At 33.4% G+C, this 20804-nt stretch overlaps 1 protein-coding gene across 20 annotated transcripts in view; it reads right to left on the bottom strand.

Moving 5' to 3' along the window:
- STPG2 (sperm tail PG-rich repeat containing 2) overlaps window positions 1-20804 on the bottom strand; it is a 436638-nt gene that overhangs the window by 330884 nt on the left and 84950 nt on the right. For all 20 annotated transcript variants that reach the window (XR_012060157.1, XR_012060155.1, XR_012060156.1 and 17 more), the window contains exons 7-10: window positions 16069-16176; window positions 13060-13219; window positions 8100-8257; window positions 1162-1254 (exon numbers count right to left, since the gene is read on the bottom strand). Coding sequence is in view for 9 of the 20 variants with exons in the window: in XM_072940179.1 (XP_072796280.1) it covers window positions 1162-1254; window positions 8100-8257; window positions 13060-13219; window positions 16069-16176 (519 nt within the window). In the remaining 11 variants the exon portion in view is untranslated. The remainder of the gene's footprint in view (window positions 1-1161; window positions 1255-8099; window positions 8258-13059; window positions 13220-16068; window positions 16177-20804) is intronic.

Below are 20804 nucleotides of genomic sequence, written 5' to 3'. Positions count from 1 at the left end.
ATGACTCACTTGGGAAATATAACACAATCGTAAAATTCCTCAAGAATGAGAAATAACCTATGAAAACAATACACTTATTTAACAATTATGAGAGTCTCTTAAATGTCAAGACACTGCTAGATGATTTTAAACTGTCTTTTGAACTTTAAGTTACAAAAAATCTCACAGACCATGATGCTAACTTTGATGCCATCTCTCAGATTCAGTCAACTGATGTCTCAGAAAAAAGTAAGTCCATTCCTGAATGGCTCCTACTAAATTAATCTAGTTCCTATGATTTCCTAGATATTCACAGCTATATTAACTTAACTAGCATTGCATTTATACTTCCTTTAAATTAGTTCATTCTAAGCTTGTACCAGTTACTTCACCATTAAAAACATTATAAATGAACTCCTGGCATTGTGCAACTAGTAGAATTTCATTTCAGCAAGCAATGCTACTTCTCCAGTTGACTGGCTACATTTCAAAACCTGGTTGATGATCCTGTTTTGTTAATTTGTTACTAATAATATCTTACAATGACAGTCCAATTTCTATAAAAATTTATTTTAACAATACTTATACACACAAGTCTAAATTTTTTAATTTTAAATTTCACTTTGATCTTTTAAGTAAACTTAATCTGAATCAAATAGTTAAGTACACATTTTTAAATTTCAGCTGCTTTACTTATTTTAATTTATTAAATATTAGCTATTTATAAAAATGGAAATTTATGGAAAAATGGAAAAATTTATATCAACACAGTTAAAATACAGATTAACAGAGTAAAAAATGTCACTGAAGCATCTTAAGTTTCAAGATAGATTCAAATTGAAAAGGGAAAAAGTTTGCACTTATGAGTAAACTGAGTTGAACCTAAAGTACACCTACTTTATATACAACACAAGTCAATTTTTCTATATGTCCTAAGAATGAATGCTCTCTGACCCTCTAGGAGATGTCTATGTAATGTTTTCCTACAGAGCAATGTTACACTTCTGTTTAGCTTCAAGAATTTCATTGAACTTTAAAAATATGGAAGTATCATACTAAATGAAGATGTTAGAGCAGGCTACCGGGTACCTCTCTCAGGTCCTAATGTAATGTTTTTGTTATTCAATCTCTTCTATGATTCCTAGATTATAAAAACATTTAGTTATAGAGGAGCCTTCTTACCATATCCGATGGTTTAGTAGTTCTTTCTGTTCTTGATAAGAAAGCAGCATATTGGTTAGTCAAGTTAGATGGTTCATCAGAAGTTCCACCGACCTGTGAATTCCAAAAAACATGTTGAAAGAAGGAGTAAAAGGTATATATCATTTATTTTTATCAATACAAGGTGCACTATAAATAAGTCTGCAATGAACCTCATTAGCATTGCTCTGTCGTTAAATAGACATATATTCATTTTTTAAAATTTAATGGTTCATAATAAAAGACTTTAAGTCAACAAGACATTAAAATGGAAAAAGGGTTGATTATATGAACCTCTAGGAAAGTAAATAGATCTGCATACATTATCTAAACATATTGGGGGCAATTTATTAGCTATACTGTAATGTCAAATTCTGACAACAATTCCTGTTCAGTTTCATAACTACTAGGTTGTAATCTCAATAATATGTATTTGGTCAATTACATAGTATTATTTGTCAATACTTACTTATAAATACATGAAATAGAAATATATGCACAATAACTATTTAAATTGATTAGGTGGCAATCCTGGGTTAATAAATACTCTTCCTACGCAAAATGATCCGAACTCTCTTACATATCATAATTCCTTATATGTACTGAAGATATAAACAAACAGACTAGAGAATGCTGGTAATCTAAAAACTTAATTAGCAATTAGTTAATCCTCGTGATATTATACTCCTTCTGATTTATTATACAATTTAGCCATTTGTATTCATTTAATAAATTAAACCATAGAACCAGCAGTACTATTCTTTGTAAATACAAAAGGGATAATTTATTTTCCCACTTTATATATTCACTGTTTTTATTTCAGAATTTGATTTTCATATTTAATACTTCAGAATTTAACACCTGGTAGAATACTTAGGTATTTCTTTGTTAATTTTTTGAGGAACACTAATCTACTAAAAAATCCATCTCTCACATACTGTATCTTTGAAAGTATGTGCTTTGCTACCCTAAATGCTGAAGTTGGTGCTTCTCCACTCTTTTCCTCATGATATTATTCATATCTAGTCACTCAAAAGAAAATAGACTCTACCACTTTCAAAAACTGAAAAATCACAGTTCACATTTTGTAAAATGTGGAATCTTTCAAATATCTATGCCAGCATTATTATTTCATGTGATTTTTGTATTTATTGAAGCTGAAAAATAATTTGTCTTCATGAAAATTTTATTATTATCATGTGCAGTATTAGAAATTATGAAATAAAGACATTCAAAAGCATTTTTGTCATTTTTACTGTGTAGGGGTAGAAGTTAACAAGTTCAAGGAATGAATTGCTCATTGGATGACTGGCTTTAGAGGGAATGAGTAGTTTGCAGAAGACCACATTCTTACCAAATAAATCCATACAAAATATAACAATAAAATCCAGATTTTTTATTTGTTATAAATGACTTATTTGTTAAAATCCAGGTTATAATATAACAAAATTCTATTTTTAAAGGCTTCATAGAGTTGTGGATGCTTCCAGCTATATGAGCTGTCAGCATAGACAAGCACTAAGATTCTGAACAGGATAGAACATCTGAAAGGTTAGTTATCCATTTGCAGGTGCTTTTTTCCTGGGATATTTGCTGATGACAGGCAAGAGAGAAAGAATCTGGGTTTAGGTCTGGCAGAGGGCTGTTTCTAAGGAGCTGGAAAATAAGCTTATGGTGGTCTTGTTAGGCCACATGACAAAACTGCAGATTTGAGAAGCCTCAAAACATATGGTCTATTTCTGCATTAAGATGTCTGCAAGGGGATTAGGAGTAGGGTGATGCCAAAATTCTAAGCTAAAACTCTAAAACACAGAGTCATTAAACATCAGAGTTCAGAACATGGTGGGGGGGCGGGTGTTTAATAAAACATTTCAGGATCACAGTTGAAATCCTCAGAGGACTAACCTTTACAAAATGAACAAATCAGAGGTAAACTAAGCCTTAGAAAAACTGTAATCACCACAATCCATGATTAGGCTAAGGTAATCTCTTTTGACTTCTATCCGCTTTGCAAAGAAAAGTATGAAGTCTCTCTAGTAGAAGATAATGCCATTTAGAGTCTCTGTATTATACACAATATCTAGTATTCTATTAAAAATTATGACTGAAGCATTGTGCTGTACACCAGAAACTGACATGACATTGTAAACTGACTATACGTCAATAAAAACATATATAAAAAATTATGGGGCATGCCAAAAGATAGATATGAGTGATCAAAAAACAAGAGAAAAAATAATAGAAAATAACAACGGACCCACAGGTGATCCAGATACTGGAGCTAGCAGACAGAACTTTAACTGTGATAAATGTGTTCAAGAAAACACGGGAAAAATTTGAAAAAACAAACAAAAACCTGAAATCATAGAGAATTCCTCCTAAGAATTTAAATCATAAGAATTAAATAGGCATTCTAGAACTAAAAAATAGAATATCTGAAATTAGAAACTCAATAGATCAATTTAATAGCATTTGAAACAGCTGCAATAAAAATTTAGTGAACTGAAAGATAGCCCTGTAGGAAATATTACAATTGAAGCATAAAGAGGAAAAAGGAGACATGATACAGAGTGCTTATAATATGTGCTTGGATCATGATAAATAAGTGTAACATATATATTTATTATTGTTCCAGAAAGACAGGCAGGGAAGAATGTGACAGAAGAAATATATGAAGATATAATAGTCAAGAATTATTTAAAATTGATGAACGACATCAACCCAGAGATTCAAAGGCTCATAAACCTCAAGCAATATAAAGAAAACCATACTCTTGATACATAAAAGACAAAGATCAACAATAATAATAACTTTCAAAAGGGAAACTTTCAATAATTTCAATAACTGCTTTCAAAAGGGAAAGTTAGCATTATTGGGAAAGTGGTTAAAATAATCCTGTTATTTGGACTGCAAAAAGGATGCCAAAAAAAGGATGCATATTGTAATTATTATAGCAACCAATAAAAGAAGAGTAAAACAATGCATAACTGAAAATATAATAGCGGTAGATAAATGGAATAATATAAAATATTTCATTAATTAAAAAAAGGTGAAGTAAGAAAAAATCTAAAACAAGTGGGCTAACAGAATATATGAGATAATATGGTTTATATACACACAAATGTATCAGTAATCACATTAACTATAAATGGACCAATACTACTGTTAAACACAAAGTTTATCAGACTGGATTTTCAAAACTCAGAAGTGTTTAGGGTATGTCTTTTATTCTTGATTATAGTTTGTCAAATTTTATATAAACTACTAGTGGCTGAGTTATACCTATACAGTTTTTAATTGTCAATACTATATATATAGCACATCTTCTTTATGCATTCATCTTTATATACACACAGGTTGATTCCATATCTCAGCTATTGTGAATAATGCAGCAACGAATATGAGACAGCAGATATTTCTTCGATATACTGACTTCATTTCCTTTAGAAATATAATCAGAAGTGAGATTGCTAGATTATATAGTAGTTCTATTCTTAATTTTTTGAGGAACCTCCATACTGTTTTCCACAGAGGCTGTACCAATTTACATTCCTACCAACAGTGTACAAGGGTTTCTGTTTCTCCACATTCTCACCTCATCTTTTGGACAATATTCTTTCTAACAGGTGTGAAGTGATATGGTGTCGTGATTTTGATTTGCATTTCTCTGGTGATTAGTGATGTCGAGCATTTTCTCATATACCTGTTGGCCATCTGTATGTCTTCTTTTAAGAAATGTATTTTCAAATCCTTTGTCCATTTTTAAATCAAACTGTTCATTTTCTTGCTATTGAGCTGTTGGAGTTTCTTAAATATTTTGGATAATAACCTCTTTTCAGATGTATGGTTTGTAAATATTTTCCCAATCACTCTGTTGATTGTTTCCTTTATTCTACAGAAGGTTTTTAGTTCAATGCAATTCAATTTGTCTATTTTTGCTCTTGTTGGCTGTACCTTTGAAGTCATATATAAAAAAAATTATTGTCCACATCAATGTCAAGATGATTTTCCCTATGTTTTCTTCTAGTAGTTTAACAGTTCCAGGTCTTAAATTTTAGTCTCTAACTCATGTTGACTTCATTTTTCAAAATAAAAATAAAAGTTCCATTTTATTCTTCTGCATGTGGATATCCAGTTTTCCCAGCACCATTCATTGAAGAGACTGTCTTTTCTCCACTATGTGTTCTTGGCAGAAAATGTATGGATTTCTGAGGCTTCCTATTCTGTTCTGATGGTCTATGTGCCTGTTTTTATTGTTTTTATTACCATAGCTTTATAGTATATTTTGAAATCAGGTAGAGTGATGTGTCCAGTTTTGTTCTTTTTTGCTCAAGATTGCTTTGGCTATTTGGGGTCTTGTGTAGTTCCATATGAATTTTAGGATTGTTTTTTCCTGTTTCTGTAAAAAATGCCATTGGAATTTTGATAGGGATTGCACTGACTCTGACTATCACTTTGGGTAGTATGGACATTTACACAGTATTAATTTTTCTAATCCATGAATATAGAACATCTTGCCATTTATTTGTGTCTTTTTCAATTTTTTTCTCATTGTTTTATAGTCTTCAAGTGTACAGACCTTTTTCCTCCTTGGTTAAATTTACTACTAAGTATTTTTTATGCTATTGTAAGCAGGACTGTTTGCTTAATTTCTTTTTTGGAAACTTTGTCATTAATGTGTAAAAATGTGATTGATTTTCTAATGTTGATATGTAGCTTGCAACTTTACTAAGAACAACATAAAATTTTGCAAGAAATTATGAAAATCTCATGTTGTGAAATTTTAACAATTTCTGTTTAAATAAAAACAGAAACTATTGAATTTTATTCACTTCCATTTTTCTGATATGCCTATAAATCTGCAGCATCACTCAAAGATTACTGACAATGATTTCACAGCTGTTCTTTCATTAGAATGAGATGTATTTCAGCTACATTTTGAAGTTTTTAACTAATTCAAAGCACTAAGGTGCTCACTTTGACAACATATATACTAAAACTGGAACCATACAGATATTAGCATCCTGTACGAAGATGGCGTGCAAATGTGTGAAGCATTTCATCAAAAAAAATTTTTTAAGCACTAGGGTACATTCTAGCATTACCACCACAAGCATCCTAGTATTCAATTTCCTATAAACCATGTGTGTTCCACACTTTCTGGGTTGAAAATCATTTTCTCTGATAGGAAGGGCCAATCCAATTCAGTAATTCAGTGGTTCTACTGAATTATCTAATCTGTTGTTAATCACAGTGTACTTTTTTCCATGATGCACTTTCATCTCTAGAACTTTAATTTGTGCCTTTTTATTTGTTCCATTTATCTACTTAATATGTTCAATCTTTTGTCTACCTTCTTGAATATACAGAATATAGTTATAACTGTTTAATGTGCTTGTCTACTAATTTTATTATCTGTATAATTTCTGGGTCTCTTTATATTGATTAATTTCTTTCCTGATTCTAGGTTGTATTTTCCTGCTCCTTTGCATACCTAGTAATTTTTTTTAATATTTAATGCTACACTCTATGAATTTTACCTTATTAGGTTCTGGATATTTTTTAATCCCTATGAACATTATTGAGCTTCGTTCTGGGATGCACAAGCTCAGTACAACAAAACATATATACATAAAAGACAAAACCAATGGAGAAAAAAAGAAACTGCCATTCACAGAGGGCATAAAAGTGCTTGAGGAAATTTTTTTAAACTAATAATAAATTAGTAGAATTAATCATTTAAAATAGCAAGAAGTTTGGATCATTGGTAACAAATCTTTAACAAAGACTATAATATTTCTTTATATCAATAACAGAAAGCTAAACAACGAAAATATTTTAAAGATAACATTTCAATAGCATTAGAAAACATCAAATACCAAGGAATAAATCTAACAAAGATGAGTAAGACATCTACGCAAAAATTATAAAACCTCAAAGAACATTTTAAAAAGAGCTAATTTAAAGAAAATCTAAATTTACTGTCAGAAAATAGTGGCATAATCTTAAAATAAACAAATATTTAAAGAAATACATATGAGATCCTCAAAGAGATAAAGAATAAGATCTATTTAAAAGAAATTACACTGATACTGGCGAGTTCCATTTTAGAATTCTCCTTCCAGCTCACTAGCACTGGGACACGGCCTGGCCCACCAGCCTGTTGACCTCAGTCCAAGCAACTATCTGGGCAGAGACATAGCCCCACCCACCAGCAGGCCTGCTGCCTTAAGACCTTCTGAGCCCAAGGCCATCCCAGGACCCATCCCTCTCCACAAGAGGGGCCAGGACCAGTCCTTGCACACCAGTGAGCCTCCACTAACATGGGGAAACCCACAGCTCTACAGCCAGAGACCCATAGTCCAGCTCATACCCACCAGTGGGCCAGCACTAGCCCCAGAACCAGCCTCACCCACCAGTGGGTAGACAGACTAACCTTGGGACCAGCAGGACCCTATAACCAAATATAGGACCAGTCTCTGTCTACCAGCAAGCTGGCACTAGCCCCCGGAATGTCTGCCTTGACCCTGCCCACTGATGAGCCAGCACCAGCTCTAGGATTCCCAAAGCCCTACAGCTAGAGACCCAGAGACCTTGCTCTTGAGTGTTAGTCTGGAAATTTGGGATGGAAGAAAGACTCATATTTTTCAACGCAAATGCATTTATTGATATGAAGTTTCTTTACCAAGTATGTGCCTGTTATTTTTCATAACAGACCTTAATAAATCAAAAAACAGTCTCACTAAATAAAAAATAAAATTTAATTTCTGTTCTTATGCCATGGGTGACCATATGTAAACAATTTCAACAATATTAATATGGCTTATAATAATGAGGCATATATATCACATGTAATTTTTTAAACCCTAAATTCTTAGGATTAGACATAAAGAACATAATTTATGATATTCACATATTACCTGATAATCAGCAGGCCCAGGAGTAGTAAAAACTTCCTTCTGAATCAGGAAGAAAGTCCGAGGAACAGAAGAACCAAATGCACTTTTCTTTTGTTTCAAGTAGGTATTACTAAAGTTGTCAATTAAAGTATTGTTTAGGATATTATAAAACCCAGGACCTAAAAGTATGAAGAATATCATATATAAGAATAAACATGCTTTTAATTCTTTTAAACTGAGTAACTTTAAATTAAGTTAAGTAAGTAATTTTATTTTAGAAAGAATTATCTTATATTGGCTGGCAGGAATGCAAAGTGGTCTGCTACTTTGAAAAACAATGTATCAAAGTCTTATAAAGTTAAATGTATACTTTCCATATGACCTAGAAATTGTACTCCTAGGTATTTCCCCAAGAGAAATGAAAACAACCCAAATGTTCGATGTGAATGGATGAACAAAATGCACCATCCCCAAATAATAGCATAGTAAGAATAATAAAAACACAAGATAAATGCAACAACATGAATGAACCTCAAAAACAACATATTAAGTGAAGAAGACAGACACAAAATCCTAAATAATGTGTGGTTCCATTTAAACAAAATTCCAGAAGATGCAAAAATCACAGAAACACTTAACAGTTACCCAGGGCCAAGAGCTGGGGAGAGATTAACTGCAAAGGGGCATGAGAGGACTTTCTAAAAATGATAGAAATGTTCTAACACTTGATTGTAGTGATTACCTGAGTATATACATTTACCAAAACTCATCCAACTATACTTTAAATGAATTATTTTTATTGTGTAAATTATACCTCAGGAAGGAAGAAGGAGGAGAGACAGAAAATTCTTGATGCCAAAAAGCATTGAAAAGTTGATGCAGCAACATTAAAACTCAATTTGGAAAAGAAAAAAAATCACCTATCATCCAATCTTCATATCACAGTAGTTATTTTAATTTTGCCTGTTACATTTTAGTGCACATTTATAACCAGGAATATTTTCCACAGTGGCAATACAAGTGAATAACATTGTTTTCATTCAAACCAATACAAACAACACTTTTGCCATTGAAAAAAGTAATCAAGACATTCATATATTTGAAGCAGAGATTTCTATATGTTTTATTACTCAGTACTTTCAAAAAATCAGTTCCAGTGACCAGCAACATCTTTAAAATGCAATATAATATACTTGAAATACTTGAGTAGATTGTACTCATGTTTTCTGGATTGCACTAAATTAGATCTGCAACAAAACAGATATGAACCATCACTTAAATCTCGTTTGTTTCTCTGGGCTTCAAGTTCCTGTCTAAATATAATAAGAATTTATTAGATCAATGCTACTCAAAATGTGGGGTGAACTGCTACCTGTCCAAGAACAATCTATAAGAAAAGGAGCTTCCAACTAAATGCAAATTGACTATTTCACTAAACATTTTGTAACTGTCTTTCCCCATGACAGAAGCATGGTGTTGCTTCTTTACATTCTGGCTCAATGTCCTTTCTCACTGTAGGCAGGAAACAGACGGTTGACAAGGGGGCACTTTGAGTAGCATGAGGCTAGATGATACTTTAGGTTCCTTCTGGATTAAAAGTATCAAGTCGTTCTATGTAGTCAAATCCTCTGTACTCCTAATATATACAAAGTTTTTCTCAAAGAAGCTGCCTACAAACTCTTCCCAATTTTTCAAATATTCTAGTTCTAAAGTCTATTCCCCAAAAGTCTGTACCAAAAATTCACTGTGTCAACTTTGAGAAAACCTGAATACTAACACATTTTATTTCTGCCATCTTCCAATGTTCCTCCACTGGTAATGTTTGGGGAAAAGATAACTAGAAATCAAAATGAAAATTATTTGGGCCATCATTTAAGGGAATTAAAGGACAAATATCTCAGATTTGTCTCTCTTCTGGCATGGGAAGACAACATAATACATGACAGGTAAGCTTAAGTACTTATACGGGGCCTTCAAGGTGTGCACATCTCAGTTACTACCTTGTTAAGGTTACGATTTGAAAAGTCACCCTGATCACTATAAATCATTCACATTTAGAGGTTTTTTATATTCACTTCCCAGTTATTAAGTGTAGAAATGCCCAGGAACCCTATTGTTAGACAGTTTAGGGATGCCTTCTAGTAGTAACCTGCAACAGCTCTGAGCTATATATGAGGTGGTCAAATCTGTTCTATGAATGATGGGTCTAATTCATTACTGTACCCTAATATCTACATGGGAAAAAAATAATGTTCCATGAAGGCCATTCTTACTAATTCTTAAAATATGTAAGATCAGGATTAGATTTTAGAGATCATTGTAATTCAACTTTATCCTTAAAAATAAAATAACCTTTGGGGAATTTATAAAACTTTATTCATAATACATTAGATCATCAAATTAAGAACAAGGCCCAATGTTAAGGCAGTTGAGTCACTCAATATATTCATATTTTGAAATAAGTTATAGTTCAGATTCATAACAGACACTACTGAGCCAGGCTCTTCTGGGATGGTGCCTAGCCCTTACACAAGACTTCTCCAGCATGGCAGTCTTAGACTAGGCAGACTTCTACATAGAGCCCCAAGATCAAGTGTTTCTCTAGGCCCAGGTACATGCTGTTAAGCTTATGCCTTTGCCTGAGAAGTGGTAGAATATCACTTCCACTGCATGTTATTGGTCAGGAAAGCCATCAGACTAGCCAAGATTGAAGAGGGAGAAGAATAAGACTCAACCCCTCGATGGCAAAAGTAGTAAACAATTTTATCCCAGGAGTACAGTATTACCATAAAAAATTACCATATCAAAACTTACGGCAATGGTCTCGGATCAACAATGGGCCAGAAGCTGAAACAATTCAAGACTTAGAGAAATGGCCTTGAGGAGTCTATTGGTAATGGCTTAAAAAGAGTGATAAAAATGTTACGGAGGTTGGAGAAAATATAATTTGTATTTTATAATGGCAGAAAGTTTAGCAAAACTAATACTTGGGATAATGAAGAAAATACCTAATAAATTAGTGGCTTCTAACTAAGGAGATTTCTAGGCTGAATATCAAAAGTGCCAACTAATTGCTTTGAGCTGTGTGTGAGAAGGTTTGGATAGGAAGAAATAGGCCAAAACTGTTCAGTTTTCACACAGAATTTATAGGATATAAAAAAGATTTTCTGGGTTTGAAAGTAAAACTGTTTTTCATCCCCAGTCTCTCCACACAGCAAAAAGCTCCCAAAGCAAGAAATGACTTGAGATCAAATCCAGGGTTTGGTTATAAGACCCTTTGTTAAGACCCCAAAAAGATTTAAGATAGTACCGCATTGACTGACTCAGTTAAAGAAAAGAGCCCCTAAGAATGTTAAGGCCATATGTCACAGACCCTCTAAGCTAAAACGACAGTGTCCCTAAGAATCTAAGAGTACTGAAACACAGCAACACTAGAGGCAACCCAAAGAGGACAAAGGCTTTTCTAAAAAGTACATGTGAGTGTGGCTTTTGTCCAGTGTATCTGATTATAAATTAATACAATGAGAAACCTATAAAATTTTTATAAAGAACTGAGCAAACTTGGAATGAAAGAGACAACAGTACAAAATTATAAGCGGCTCATAGACCCCTGATCTTCTCTGGACAGGAAGCAGGCTAAGAAAGCTCCAGCTGAAAACACAGCCTGTTTCTTACAGAAGAGGAAGGATGATTCAAAGGATGAAACCAAGAACCCAAAAGATAGAACAAATGACCACAGAAAATCGTATTCCCAGGGAGCCCAAATGGATCCTGAAAAAGGAAATGGCAACACGTCCCTGGTTGGATTTCAGAATTGCCATAGGCTATAGGCAACTGCTATTGGTCCCCAGTTTCCCTCTTTTTTGAATAGGAGAGACTAATATGATTATCTGATCTCTCCCCCACCACTATGTGTTGAATATATGGGGCAGATGACTTGTATCTGTAGTTCGCAGCTCTTCTGATAGAAAAGAGAGATACCAAGATGATCTAAATTACGACACCCTAGAATCCCCATGTGTACCTATACCTGACTTAGGTAACAGGATCCTGGTCTTCAAGATTATATCATAACTGTATGAATCTTTGGAGGCCTTGAGAAGACACGTAGGAAAAATGTAAATATTTAGTGACCAGAGGGTAATCTGTAGTAGATTAAAGATGGCCACAAATCCTTTCCTACCCCTGTCACTGAGAGATGAAATTTCATGTCCGTCAATATATGCTACCCTGAGTCACTTGATTGACTAATAGAATGTGGCAGAAGTGATGTCCTGGGAGTTCTGAGGGTAGGTCAGAAGAAGCCTGTGGCATCCTGCCAGGTGTCATGGAGCCCTGAGCTACCATGTTAAAAAAGACCAGCTCCCCTGGGTTAGCAATGCTGGAGTTGTGCATGCACTCTGATGACAGTCCCATCTGAACTCTGCCCTCAAGCCATTCCACAAAATAAGGAGATATAATAGAAAAAAAATCTGGTTTTTTAAGCCACTAAACTTGTTACACACAACAGACAACGTGTATGTTAGTAATTATATGTCCTTTTTGTGTTATAGTCTTAGATATATATAGAATCCCACTGTATTCTAGAATACTCACTGAGAATACTAGAACATGTGACTGGACATCCCAAAATATAATAGTAACAAAACTGAATATCGTAAAATATATTACTGGCAGTGACCACATAGTTAATATATTATATATGCTCATCTATCAAGAGAAAATTAGGAAATTTACTGAATAAATGAAAACAATAGAAAATCACAACTAAGAGATGTGACACGTTAAACTAAAACCTTCCTAAAATTGTTCATTATTTTTATCTGTATTTAGTGTATAGTCAACGCTTTAAAAAATGTTGACTTAAAATGACAATACCACCCATAGAACAAAAAAACTGTACTTTGTGGTGCATCCATCTTGTTAAGAATGTTAAGTTACATAAGGCTAAAGAGTAGATATACATGAATTAATTGCTAACCTGGTATTTTCTCTGTTCTAGTGTCCTGTGTGAATCGAGCAGCACATTGACCAAATGGGGTATTTTTCAGTCCTGCTATTTTTTTCAAGGACTTGAAAGCAGTTCGAGATTCATTATATGTGCCAGGAGCTGGGGTGATTGATTTCAAAAGTACAAACCTCTAGTGAAGAACAGGAAAATATGGCAATGAGAAACTATGGTACATTTTAACATTTTTGTGAGTTAAAAGCTACCTTCTTACTGATATAACATCTGGAGTTTAATTTATTTCTTAATGGAGTGAAGAAAATGTAGATGAATTAAGATCTTATACCTATCAAAACATAAAATATATACTTTTAGTAAAATCATCTATATATTAATACAGTAATATATTATGTACTTTACTAAGCCAGATAGACTTTTCAAAGGAAATAATCTCAGTATGAGATCCTACATGATAGTGTATGGACAATCTTCCCATTTAAAATATTCTGCAAGTTAAGATAATAGACAAAAACTATATGATCTAATATGGTTTCTTTTACATAACAAAATTGCACAAATTGACAAAGTTATCCAACATATATATTCAATTATTTCAACAATACCATTACGTACCTTAAGAAAAATCTTTTTTTTTTAAGTAATTTCTTTTTTTGGAGGGTGGGGAGTAATTAGGCTTATTTATTTTTTAAGAAAAAATTTCTTAGATTCAAGTGGCATATAAATCCACTTTAACTTACAATGTTAACCTTACTATATTATAAACTTGTAATAAAAAGTTTACTTATTATAAATGTATATTCACTCTATTAATATTAAGTATATATGGAACTATATGTAAATTATGAAATCTTATGAATTATATCATTGTATAATCTATTTTTAACTTTTTACTTAGAATTAATTTCAAATTTGGAATATTCAAATATATGAATAAAAATAATACAGAAAATACCTGTGTAACATTTACCCAGATTCACGTACTGTTAACATGTTACGTCGTTCATTTGTTTCATTTGCCCAATCTATTTCTGTCTCTCTCTCTGTTTGTATGTCCATTCCACCCTCTCTTTCTCTCTTTCTACACACACACACAAACACACACACACACACACACACACACACACACACACACACAGAGGCATATCCAGAGAACCATTTAATGGAAAGTTACATATATCTTGGCTTTTTAACCCTAAATACTTTAGTGTGTATTGACTAAAAATAGGCATATTTTCTTACATATCCAGTTATCAACTTTATTAAATATCTCAATGACATAAGACTTTTGTCTAATCTACCATTCATATTGCAAATCTGTCAGTTGACTTAATTATACCTCTATGGCATTTTCCCTCCAGTACATAATCTAGTCTAGGCTCAGATACTGCTTTTAGGCCCCTTTCATGTAGGAACACTTCCAAAGTCTTCCTAAATGCTATTTTATTATTTAAATGCTGAGTACAATATTTTTTAAATGGTAATACTCAACCCTGGCTGCACACAGAATTACTTGAGGAGTTAAAAAAAAAAAATACTGATGCCTGGGTCCTAATCTGGACCAGTTGAATCAATCTCTGGGAGAGAGGGGAGAAGGCATCTAGGCATCAGAATGCATTAAAATTCTCCATATGTTTCTAATATGCAGCAAGAGACAAGAATCATTATTATAAAGTCTTATGTTTTAAAAATTAATACTTGAAGACAAGAGAATTCAATGGACTTAGAGAAAATACCAGACAACTCTTTAAATCAATGATTAAAGTAAGTATCCCAGAAACATATCTTTATTCCTATAAACCAAAAAACAGGTGTTCTAAGCCCACCTTGTTAATTGAATTATTGCTTTTTCGATCATAATCATTAATATATCTGTTTGTATTCCACTAAACACTTAACACTCCCCCAGCAGGCAGTCCTGTTGGCTTTTGCTCCTCCATATCTTTCACCCCAGAACCATTATTCTTTTCCTCATCATCCCCTTAAGCAAAATTGATATCATATTGTTTTTCATTTCTGAAAATATATTTAAAAATATTATTAACAAGTGATGTCAAATTAGACTATGTATCAGATAAACAGGAAGAGCATAAAAACTAACAGTTCTAGCTGTGAAAAATGGTATCTTTAAAAATCAAGGGCGCACACACACACAATATCCCATTCCCACACATCCATTTTGTGCAGTACCTTAAGTACCATCAAGTTGATCAAGGCAGAAACCTAGTATTCATTTTGATTCTTCCTAGTCCCTCACCACATCTATCCTATTAAAAAGTCGTGTTAATTATGTCTCCAAAATATACCTGCAATCTATCTGCCTCCAAGGAGGTACCTCTTAGGTACAATGAAACCAAAGTAGTCAACCTGTAGTCATCTGAAGGTTAATAACCTTCCCAAGTTAAATAAGATAATCAGAGCTCTACATAGTACAACTGGATGAATATCACAACTACTTGATCTGGAGACTGCCACGTTATAAAGGTTTGCTAGGATTATAATGTTCCTGCCTTAGAAACATCTTCGATACCTTCAAGCCCTCTAAATACAGACCTTGGAAAACGTGAAATGTTTACTATGAAATAGACTCTCATACTAATAATGGCAGTTTTAGATATGACCTATAGCCAGGCTCCAGAGAGCCTTCAGAACCTTCTCTGAAAGATATGCATGTCCTCACAGATTACACGTTAACACTTCATGCATTCATTAGCAAAGCATATTTTAAGACCTAGACGAAAATCTCTTATAAGCTAAACTGAACTTTTACATATGCAAAGTTGCTTATTAGAAAATGTTTAATAGACCGTTTCAATTTGAATATGCAAATTATTGTTAATATTATAACCTTATTTCATTTCATTTTACCCACATTTTTGGCAATATGATTTGCCCAGGCCATGTCTGTTCTCAATTTGCTTAAATACCACTTTTTAAAAATAATCTCCCTAACACCACTGGATTTGTTGCTGGGGTCACATTATACCTATTATACCTATATATGAAATGACTATAGAATATTACCTGGGATTGAGAAAGAAACGCAGGTGATGCATCATTTACATTTGATGTCATACTTTTAGTCTTCTGAAACTGACTTTTAATGTCGTATTTCCCAGGCCCTGGTACTCCCTAAATCACAAAAAGAAAAAAAATGCATGCTCTCATTAAGAAAGCATCTATAGCACCTAAGGGAACAGTTGGCTAAATATCTGAACCAAAGTTACAGGGCTTTTAAGTGATGTTACCAAAATACTTCATTAAAATGCAAGCCAGAACAAACTTAAGAGAAAGGGGGAAAAAAGGATATGTCCCTCAGGAAAGCCTCCCAGAAAAACCTGAAACTACACTACTTGAATCTCTGCTGCCATCTACTGAGAGAGCTCAGAAAAAATCATCTCGCTCTTCACATGATTAAACGTAACTGACTAGAAAAAGTTTCCGTATTTCTTCCATTTAAACCAGCTCCTCACTAAAAAATATTTTACTGCTTTTTCAAACTTCTATTAATCAGTAAATTGCTTTGTTTCCAACAAATAAGCCTCAGGATACACATTAACTATAAATGTTAGAAGCTATAAGACTTTAAGCTTTAACTAGATACTTTACAACTGACAAAAATTAATACAGTAAATATTAGGATTGAGTTTTGTTATCTTGCTAATAAATTGTAAATATATCAAGAAGTACTATTTATTCATCATCAAATATTTTAATTACCTTGATAAAGTACCTTTCATAGTATAAAAATTAGATATAAATTTTCTGCTTCATATATATCTCCCCTACTTTTTCATAGTAGAAAGAATTATTCTTTGATTAATGAATACTTGGCTTATATATAACTTGGACATATAATAAAGTTCTATCAGCAAATCCTGTCAACTTAAACCATTATATTATGTCCAAATCCAACCATGTCTCTCCACCTTCACAAATACTCTGACCCAACCTAGTATCTCTTACCTGGATTACTGTGAAATCTCCGCTGCTTCCATCACTGCCCATCTTCAGTCTATTTCCACCACAGAAGCTAATGATGAATCCAGTTAAGACCCTTAGTCAGACTGCACCACTCCCCTTCTCAAACCCATTCAATGGCTTCTAACTTCACTTTGAGCAAAAACCCAAGGTCCTTAATATGAACTGAATTTCAACCCTAGACACACTACTACCACTCTAACCTCCGCTCATACTATCCTCCCTACTCCACTCACTCTGTTTTCAAAAAGATCAGTCATATATCCACCTCAGAACCTTTGCACTTAATCATTCTTTTTGCTTAGAATGTTCTCCTAAATAGCTCCAGGGCTCACTCCTTCAGTTCATTCAGGTCACTACTCAATGTTACCTTCTTAATTAGTCATCTTCAGGCCACCCAATCTAAAATTTGAATGCCTCCCCCAAACAACTCCTGTCACCTCTTCTACTTATTTTTTTAACCTTATAATTTTCTGCTATGTTGTAAGCTCCAAGAGGGCAGGGTTTTTTTGTTTTGTTTACTGTTATGTGTTTAGAGTATAGAAGAGTATAGTAGGTGCTCAGTAAATATTTGCCAGATGAATGGATGAATGCATGCACTGAACCCTACATTTCACTGACTATATAATGAATTTGGAGATGTGTTCTTCTGGGAACCAGTGTGCCTCCAAATAAGAGCATCAGCCATTTCTAATTATAGTAAAACTACAGTAAAAATAATTTGAAAAATTCTTTAGAAGAAATTCTTATACAAAAATACCTCTTCTTATAAATGAATTAGATTCTAAAAATTTACACAAAGGTCCATGTTATCTTCTCTCAGATTAACAAACCTATGCAATTATTTGGTGGCTGGTAGAAAAAATTCACTTTGGTCATGGCATGTAAGATTGTTTTTACATATGAACTTGTAGAAAACTACATTTAGAAGAAAATTGTGTAATTCTGTCTTTATATAAACCTATGAAATATTCATCAATACAGAAATGAGGAGAAATATTCAAATACATGATATTAATCGGTTTTCTTAAACTTTACAGATATGCTATAGCCATCTTGTCTCTGTATAGGCGGATATGATTAAAAAATAATCAGCTGGGATTACTTTCTGACTGTTTTCAATAGTTGGCTAAGTGGTCATTACTGGGGAACAGAGGGAAAAGGCTACATATGAATAATCAGATAAGTGAATATACTTAGTCTTGGGAACTGTTTTGCATAAAAGGAGAAATGAAATCTTGACCTCTTCAATGAATACTTCCTTTTCCTCTTCTTCTGCTTTTTCATAAAGTTCCTAATATTATTGAACTTTGCTTCACTAAAATATTATGGAGCAGCAAAATGAATTCCTTACTTCTAAAAACTTAGACTTACGATTTAATAAGTTAATCAAAAATAAGCTCCAAAATAGGAATGTGAGACACTGTCCAGTGAACAGCAGGTCTCTGTTCATGACCATAGAAAGAAGGCAAAAAGGCTTTGCGAACACAGAACCCCAGGCACAGGCTGAAAATGCTGTTATGCTTAGCTTGCTTTTCCAAACTGTGATCAACAGAGCACCTGCATTGGTAACAACTGATTAAACACATGGCCCCCACAGTGTCTCATCTGAGATCTGGTGAGTCAGAACCTTGTTGGGTCCAGGAATATACACTTTTAGCAAGTTTCACAGATGATTTTCATGTACAATAAAAAACCACAGCTCAGCCCAAAAGGGGTCACTACTACAGCTTATTCTATTAAGCAATCCATCGTAAAGTAGAAGACCCAGATCTTGAACGTATCTTGCCTTGGGAACAGAAATTAAAGACTACTGAGGCAGGCTGTTGATGGCATTTTTCATGTTTAATCTAATTTTAAAATGGGCTTCTTTCTTTAAAAACTATGGTATAATCATTCATTTGATGAGATGGCACGTAGGAATTAGGAGGGCTGAGGAAAGCCATATAGGTTTACTCTTACTCCCCTAACGTGGAGCCATCATCAGTGATGATTACTATTTCTAATCAAAATACTAAAAGTTTACTATGTGCAAAGCACTGTTCACAGTAATAAATAAAGCATGGGCTCTGCTTTTGAGAAACTCACACTAGATTAGTGGTTCTCAGCCCAAGCTGCACAAGAGAATTACAGGGGGAACTTTTAAAACAGCAATGCCTCATTCCACCTCATTCAAATTAAAGCCAATGGAAATGAGATCTAGGCATTATTAAAATTTCTAAAATGTTTAAAAGCTTTCTGGTTAATGCTAATGTGCAGTCAAGACTGAAGCTTAGAACAGTTTAAAACTCACATTGCTAGGCCTCATTCAGGTAGTCGCTTTCCATTGGCTCTGCAACTGCCATTGTTTTCAGAGTTTCAGTCTCCCTCATATAAATAAGAACTATTGTGAGACCAGGCTGCCAGGTACTCCTTTCAGCTCATACTCTATAATTTTTAATTCTGTAATCATATTTTTAATTTTCAAATTAGCTTTCTTATTCTCTAACTCTTCTTTATTCACACATACATTATCCCCCATCCTTCTGTGAACATTAATAATAACTTTAATTATTTATCACTTTGTTCTATTATCTGTTGCCTTGAAGTTTCATTGATGTTGGCTTTTGGTTTGTTTTTGTGTTTCATTTTGGTGATTCCTTGCTCCTCATTCACATGTAAGGGTCAGTCACTAAAAAATGTGATTGAAAATTCCACACAAGAATAGATGTGATCTGAAGTCTACTGGACTTCATTATGCTGTGATGGAATCACAATCCAGCAGGCTCCCAAATGTCATTCTTTCCTAAATGTCATTCTTTCCACAAAATGAGTGGGAAAGGTGCCTGGAATTCTCTCCCTATTCTGTGTATAAACTTTTACTTGAAATCTCCATTTTCTTCTTGCCTTACTTTTAATTATGAAAAATTTAAAACACACAAAAAACAGAGAATAGTATAAGAAATTCCCATATACACATCACCCAGGTCAATAATCTTCAATTCATGTCTGTATGTTTTCTCTAATCCTACCAACTTCCCCAGTTTCTCACTCCAGTGATGTAGAGGCGAATCCAAAATATCATATAATTTCATCAGTGAATACTCTAAAATATAAGGGGCTCTTTTTTAACGTAACCACAAAACCATGATCTTTTCTTTAAAAAATCAACAATTATTTGATTCCTTAACTATTCAGAGTTCAAATTTTTGTGACTGCCTCATAAATTTATGTGTACATTAAATATACATATTAAATATAGAAATAACTTTTATACATTTGTGTGTTTTAATCAGGACCCAATTAAAATCCATACTTATAAATGGTCAATACACCAGTACCTCAGAATGTAACTGGACCTGGAGATAAGGTATTTAAAGAGGTAATTAATGTAAAATAAGGTCTTCAGGGTGAGCCTTAATCCAGTATGACTGGTATCTTTAATAAGAGGAGGAAATTTGGACACAGATGTGAGCACGAACAGAGGAAAGGCTGGAAGAAGACAGCCATTTACAAATCAAAGAGAGATGCCTCAGGAAAAAAGTCACTGCCAACACCTTGATCTCAGACTTCCAGCCTCCGGAACTGTGAGAAAATAAATTTATTTTGTTTAAGCCACTCAGTCTGTGGTACTTAGTTATGACAGTCCTAACAAACTAATAGAGGGAGGAAGCTAAAATACAAGCATGGATTCAATCCATCTTGTTCAACCAGAAGCTCTTCTATCACTTTCTATGAAAACTACAAACTATAAAGAGTTGTATGAAGCTAGGAACGCAGCAGAAAAATACACCAGTGAA

The sequence above is a fragment of the Vicugna pacos genome, chromosome 2 (assembly GCF_048564905.1).
Source record: "Vicugna pacos chromosome 2, VicPac4, whole genome shotgun sequence".
Taxonomy (NCBI): Eukaryota; Metazoa; Chordata; class Mammalia; order Artiodactyla; family Camelidae; genus Vicugna; species Vicugna pacos.
The sequence above is the reverse complement of the archived record's forward strand: the minus strand, read 5'-3'. Positions and strand labels throughout refer to the sequence as shown.